Raw genomic sequence first — 7,086 nt, 5'->3', positions numbered from 1 at the left:
AAAAAAAAAAAAATTAAATCATAACTAAGGTTGCCAAAGAAAACCAAAAATTCTTTGAGGCATTTTTATCTTTCATTATACCTGAATTGTCAGATTTCAGCACATGTATTGAGGGGAATTGGAAAGCTAGGCATGGTGACACGCACTCTAATCTCAGCACGTGAGAAGGCTGAGGCAGGCGGATCACCTGAAGCTCAAGGCCAGGCTGAACTACATAGAGAAACTTTGTCTAAAAAAAAAAAGCCAGACTCAGAAAAGCTAGGAGAAACACTTGTCTGTCTGCTTTCCAATACTGGCTGTTCTTGCTGGGCACCCTAGGCAGAATTGTCTGAAGGGGGAAACTGCTGTTTTGTGTTGTATGGGGAACACTACCTTGACTCATTGCAGGCTTCTGTGCGAGTCAGTTGATGTTGTTTACTAAGCTGTTACACCATTTGATGCCCAGACAAACCAGAATGTTTTGTTTTCTCTAGATTGTGATCCCGTTCTTCAGTCTCTTAATCAAAGACATTTATTTCCTCAACGAGGGCTGTGCCAACCGCCTTCCAAATGGCCATGTCAATTTTGAGGTGAGTGCATCAAATGGGCTGCACACAAGGCAGGGGCGTCTTCTGAGTGTGTGGCCCCAGGTTGGCAGCCAGCACTGGCTCTGCAGTCCCAGAACAATCTTTCTCTTTCCTTGTTGTTCATAAGAGATCAATAATAACAAGCAGAATGCAGTTGCTGTGCTGTTATTATTATTATCAATAATTGAGGGAGTTTGAATACATCTTTACCTGTATCTAGTGAGCAGACAGTTTTTATGAAAAAAGTATCTAATTTAGAATTTGAAAAACCTAGGAGGAAGCCTTTCTTTGTTTCTTTTTTTCTTTCTTTTACATGGAATCGTCTCTAGATCATGATACAATTCTTCAGGCTCTTAATCAAAGACATTTATTTCCTCAACAAGAGCTGTGCCAACTACCTTCATTTTTTTTATTAATTTTATTGAGAAACAAATAGCAATGAGACAGTTTCAAAACTAATAGGACAGTTTTAATGATTAATACATTGCATATTGTTATATTTGTAGTGGTTATTCCTAATACAAGATGCAGACATGATATCCTGTCCAAACGCTATTAGTACAAATCTTTCTTCTTATTGAATTAAGAGAAAGTAGCCATATATCTATCCTATTTTGTATACACAGGTGCAAAATGATCCTTCATTTTCATCCCCTTTTTGTTCAGTTTTGTCAGAGATGGGTATTCCATTGCCATTTAAATATTGTAGGTACATGAATTCAGCAAAACAATCCAATGTAGTCCAGTAGTCCATAATAGTAGTGGGTTTTCCATAGGACTGGCAATGTCAGAAGTTGTTGACTTGAGCCTTTTACAGCTCAGCATATTAATATGGCTTTACTTTTTATATCTCATTTTTATACTTGTCTGCTGGGTGGTTAAGACCAAGATAAAGCAAAACCTATGTAACAAGAAATGTAACTTGTTTCTGACAAGGTCAGTTAAATCCCCTCAGGATTTACCCTGAAACCCTGTACTGCCGTTTGTAGATCCTTTGTCAGTGTCAGCCATGTGGATAAATCATGGCCATTGCTTGGCCAATTTGCTCTCTGTGAAAGCCTGAGAGAATGTTTTCTCTCCATGTGAGTCTCCTTAGGCACACTCTACATCATTGATCACTTTCCTCTGTGGCCCCATAATCTCCTTGATCAGAAAATTTGAGATGCAACTGAGAAAAAGTTCTCATATGTTCTGAGTCTTAATTGACCTTGGAAGGCTAGGGTCAAAATGTCAGCTCTCCTTGCAGCCCTTCTTTTTCTCTAATTTTCAGTCTGCAAACTTACGTTGTTAATCCTCCAGAAGAGAAGCTTAATGATATTACCCTATATCTTAGGCAGTTGCCGCGGTGATCTTTTTTGATGATTGCTTTGAAGTTCTTCTCTCTCATTGTCTTCCAGAAATTTTGGGAACTGGCCAAACAAGTGAGTGAATTTATGACCTGGAAGCAGGTGGAGTGTCCATTTGAGAGGGACCGGAAGATCCTGCAGTACCTGCTCACCGTGCCGGTCTTCAGTGAAGATGGTGAGCACCGCCCCAGCAGCCCCGAGTCCGGGGTGCAGCAGCGAATGCTTAGTGCTCCAGAAAGTGTGAGGCCAGTCCGGTGGTCTGTTCCACTTGAAGAGTATTTTTCTAATGACAGAGAAAATGTTTTGATTTATTCCTAAATATTTTTACTTAATCTTCACCAATAAACAGTATGTTTCCATGTTGAACAGCCTTCAAAGTACGTCATGTACAAAGCTCTGGGCATAAATGGACACTGATGGAAGGGTTTCTTCTTATTTAGACTTCTTCAGTGGTGGATAAAAAAGGTGTTTTGTGTTTTGTCAGGGTAGTTTTGGAGTTAGGGAGGACCATTACAGCAAATTAAAATCAGGGAAGTCTTTTTTTTTTTTTTTAATTATTTATTTATTTAACATTTATTTAGTGTGTGTGTGTGTGTGTGTGTGTGTGGCCAGCTCAGCCCACCAGGGGGCGCGGCTGGCTGGCATGTGGTGCTGGGGGATCAAACCGCGGTCTCTGTGCTTTGCCAAGCTTGTTCCAAGTAGGTGCTTTAAACCACTGAGCCATCTCTCCAGCCCCAAAAAATCAGGGAAGTCTTGATTTATAAAAACACTATAGAAATTAAGGCAGAAAAAAGTGATTAAGTATTTATGGGGAAAAAATCGCCAGAAGAGTTTGTAAAAGAGTGAGGGATATAATCTTGATTTGTTATATCTTAATATTTTAAGTTTTTCATTTCTCATATTCAATTGATAGTGTTTGTAACTATGAGGGAAAATCATTTTTTTTTTTTTTTTTTTGTGGAGCCAGGGATTGAACTCATGTCCTTGTACTTGCCAGGGAAGCACTTATTCCACTGAGCCATCTCCCCAGCCCCCAAGATCATTTTTAATTAATACTGCACACATCTTAGGAAATCTCTAAGGTTAATAATAACGTTTTAAAGTTTTAGGTGAAGATTCTTTCTGATTTAGAAAGGAGACAAAAAACATGGCTACGAAGGAAAATTGTTCTAGGACTAAGGGTTTTTAAAAACCTGAGTGGTCCTGGAAAAAACTGCTACCTCTTTCTTTGTAAAGAACATAAACCTGAATAAATGACAGCATTGTGTGGTTTACATAATTATAAGCCTTTTGGCTTTATGAATTTTGAGTTTGTTAAGTGCCTGTTTGGCCATGCCACCCTGGAGTATTTTGTTGAGGTGGTCAAAGTACTCTTCTGTGTTCTCTATTGTCATTTGGTCTCTGTCTCTGTCTCTCTCTGTCTCTCTGTCTCACTCTGTCTTTTTCTCTCTGTCTCTCTGTCTCTCTGTCTCTCTGTCTCTCTCTCTCTCTCTCTCTTTCTCTCTCTCTCTCTCTCTTTTTGGTACTAGGGATCAAACTCACGACCTTGTGCTTGCCAGGCAGGTGCTAATACTGCTATGCTATATCCCTAGCACTCATTTGGTCTTAAAATAATATTTTTTGTTGTTGTTTTGTACTGGGATTGAACTCAGTCTTCGCTTTGTGTAACATTCCCAGTCCTTTTCAAGTTTTATTTGGATACAGTCTTGCTAAGTCATGAAATTGCCCAGCTGGGCTCAAACTTATGGTCCTCTGCCTCAACCTCCCAGAGTACTAGGATTCCAGGTGTGTATCACTGCGCCCACCTACAGAATGTTTTATGGGGGGCTGGGCTCCCACTGAACAGGAGACAGACAGTGTGGAGGGTACCCTGTCAGGAGAAGGCCCAGCGTTAATGCATTCTTTCTTCCCATAGCTCTCTACTTGGCTTCTTACGAGAGTGAAGGACCTGAAAACCACATAGAGAAAGACAGGTGGAAGTCTTTAAGGTGGGTCTCATTGCCTCTCAGTGTTGTGCTTGCCACTGCAAGTGTTGACCTTGCTGCCCCTGATTCCTAGGCTGCCCCTCCCTAGGGGTTCCCAGTCCCTGCAATGCATCCTCTGAAAGTCAAATGTCTATGGATTAGAATTCCCATCACCACTGCTCAAGTTTATTGCTATTTATTTACTGGCATATGTACAATGGGCCTGTTCTTCTTTCTTGGATTATGCAATAGAATGAGGCACTAAAGTCGATTAGTTGCATTGTTCTGTGCTTTTCTTTTTATTTTTCTTTGTCTAAAAGATTGGAAGTTGAGACTTTATTTCTGAACAGTTCCTCCAATCCAAAACTTTTATTTGACCAGAGGGAAATAAAAATGCTAGTGGTTAATACTGGGACCAGTTCAAGATGATCAAGTTGGCATCACTCATCAATTAGATATCGGTCCCCTCTTTTAAAAGAGTTTAAGAAAGAGAATTGGGACTTTCACACTTGAGTTTTTCCAAATTTAAAACTTTTGCTATTCTATTAATATTTTCAAAGACAGCCTGTATGCATTGCATTTGACACATTTATACGCTTTAATAGATCCAAGTAGCCAGGACGTAGCATAAGAGACACAGCCGGCCGCCTTGTGTCTTACATGGCTCTCTATCACCAGGTCGAGCCTCTTGGGCAGAGTTTAACACATGGGAGCTGCTGTTGCTGCATCTGCTGCCTCCTACACATCATGCAAGGGCCAGCTTTTGTCTTCTGGCATCTAGAGCTACAATCAATCAGGAGGACTCCGTGGGCCTCAGAACGCTCGGGTCTGGAAAGCAAGCAAGCTCACTCCAGAGCAGATGGGGAGCCCATTGCCCACAGCTGACAGATTGACTCGGATTTTTTTTTTTTTTTTTGTGAGACTGAAATGTTCACTGAAGACACTTGAGAAAGAATCCTCTAAAGATCCAGGCGCTACACATGATTCATCTCCTGGAATTTCCATGTGAATCACAGCCCTGCACCGGATGGAGTTTTCTTTTGTGTGTGTGTGTTTTTATTTGGTTGAACCTTTGCTGCTAATGGGACTTACCAGCTGAGCGCTGGTTCTTAGGAAGCCCAGGTTCCTTTGTTAATTTAAATGAAAAAGGGAGAGGAGGGAGGGGAAAACCCCCTCATTTTGGGTCCCAGACTTGAGCTCCAGCAGCTTTGCTGGAGAGGGGACTACTGACCAGCTGACTGGAAGAGGACTTGGCTTTCCTTCAGTGTGCGCTGTGCTGTAAATTCCTCTCCTCCCTTTTCCTATGAGGTTTTGAGTTGGCTGCTGGTTAGCAAACTCCTTTTTATCCATATAAGTTATTTAATATAATAATGAAGCTCAACACTGTGGTAGGAAAATAGCCACTGGGGGGAAAAAAAGCAGAGTTTGTGGTTGTCGATCTCCTTCCCTTTCTAGGAGGACTTTTTCTGTTTGCTTTGCCCTTCTGAGCTGTTTACAACTGACCACCGTGTTTTACAGATGTATCTGTCAGGATGTTTTTTGTTATTAGGTTTTCCATAGCACCTGATTTTTTTTCTTGTAAATTTAAATACTCTGACTTTAAGGGTATAGTCACAGTTTTTTTTTTTTAAACAGACTTATCTTACATACTTTTTGGAGTCAGTTGGTGGCTAAATATGGAAACAAAGAATAAATTGGAAAAGTTGCCTCCTCCCCATAGCAGTGAACAAAACAGTGCAAAACCCATTGCTGTTAACTCAGTGACTGATCTAATCGTGAAGTAGTTCACCTATGTTAAACATCTAAATAGGTCTGTAGTGCTCTGCAAACAGCTGTCGTGCGTATGTACTCTAGGAGAAACTGTAGAGTAGTAATCTGTGCTGATGAAAAAGCAAAACACCATGTTCAAAACAGATGTATTTGCCAACTTCATGACATGGTACTATGAGAAACAGAGCATGTATGTGAGCTGCGTGTCATCCCAGCAGCCTACACCAGCTCCATTTGCCCCTTTCCTGCCATCAATATATTTTATACTCTGCGGCCTGTTGTGGTGTCTTTGTTTTCTCTTATGGATGGGATTGTTGCATGGGTTGGCTTTGTAGTCCTGGGGCTGCAGCTCACAGTCAGTGTGTCCTGGAGGAACTGGCCTGAAGGAATATGGGAACATGTATTGCTTTCTGAAAATGAGTTGTAGTAAACATTTGGTGAATACCAGATTTACCTCAAAATAAGACCTAAGATCCTTAAAAACTAGAGATGAAGAACACCAGCCCCAGTCAGCCTATCCTCCACTGCCATTACAGGGGAGCCACTGAGTCAGAGTCCTGAGGTATGATCTGCATGACACTGGCCATCGCCGTGGTGACAACCAGCTGGGTTTATTTTCTGCTTAGGTCTTATTTTGGTACTATTTGCCAGGTACTTTCTAAGAACATACTGCAGAGTATGTGATCATTAGCCCCACTTTTATTTTTATTTATTTATTTATTTATTTATTTATTTTTTTATGTATTTAGCACAGGGACCAGAGGGTCTCACTACATAGATCAGACTTGTAGTGATTCTCCTGTTTTCAGCCTCTCAAGCACTGGGATTACAGGAGCGCGCTACCACACCTAGTCTCAATCGCCTTCTCAGCAGGCCTTGGGGGCAGGGCCAGCACAGCAGGCCAGGGATCGAACTCTGGCCTACTGTGCTTTTCCTAAGCAGGCGCTTCAGTCTGCTGAGCTATCTGGCTGGCTCTTATCCCTACTTTTAGGTGTGAAAACAGATACATAATTAATAATGAATTTTTCCAAAGTTAGATAGTGAACATGAGCATACAAGGATTTGAGCTTGGCTTTCTGATTGCACAGCTCACGTTTCCAACCACACCACTGGGGATCTGCAGCTTCTGCACCCATACACAGAGTCTGGCGATCTTGTTTACCTGCTGACTGGGTTCCATCAGTCTAGGCTGGCACCCAGGGTATGCTGCTGCTGGTCCAAGACCCTGTGTAGAGTAGAGGCACTCCTGTCCCTGTCTAATTGCTATCTGGAGATTTTAATTGATGGTAGTCTGAGAAATGACACAAGAGTGGCCAGTACCACTGAAAGATGTATTTTCCATCGCTGGAGAGAAGGGGGCTCAATACATCGCATGAAGGGCCACAGGAGGATCAGGAGGCAGGATCTGAAATGCGAAGAAAGCCCAGGCTGTGGGCTTAT

At 41.7% G+C, this 7,086-nt stretch overlaps 1 protein-coding gene across 3 annotated transcripts in view; it reads left to right on the top strand.

Annotated features, from left to right (window-relative positions):
* Rasgef1b (RasGEF domain family member 1B) overlaps positions 1–5,919 on the top strand; it is a 38,592-nt gene extending 32,673 nt beyond the window's left edge. For all 3 annotated transcript variants that reach the window (XM_004643197.2, XM_023703295.1, XM_023703296.1), the window contains exons 11-14: positions 474–569; positions 1,964–2,087; positions 3,828–3,900; positions 4,555–5,919. In XM_004643197.2, coding sequence (XP_004643254.1) covers positions 474–569; positions 1,964–2,087; positions 3,828–3,900; positions 4,555–4,579 — 318 coding nt within the window. In that variant the 3' untranslated portion in view covers positions 4,580–5,919. The remainder of the gene's footprint in view (positions 1–473; positions 570–1,963; positions 2,088–3,827; positions 3,901–4,554) is intronic.
* Positions 5,920–7,086: the final 1,167 nt, after the last annotated feature.

Source organism: Octodon degus, unplaced genomic scaffold (genome assembly GCF_000260255.1).
Source record: "Octodon degus isolate 3935 unplaced genomic scaffold, OctDeg1.0 scaffold00168, whole genome shotgun sequence".
In the NCBI taxonomy this organism is placed as follows: Eukaryota; Metazoa; Chordata; class Mammalia; order Rodentia; family Octodontidae; genus Octodon; species Octodon degus.
This window is presented reverse-complemented; position numbering and strand designations above follow the sequence as displayed.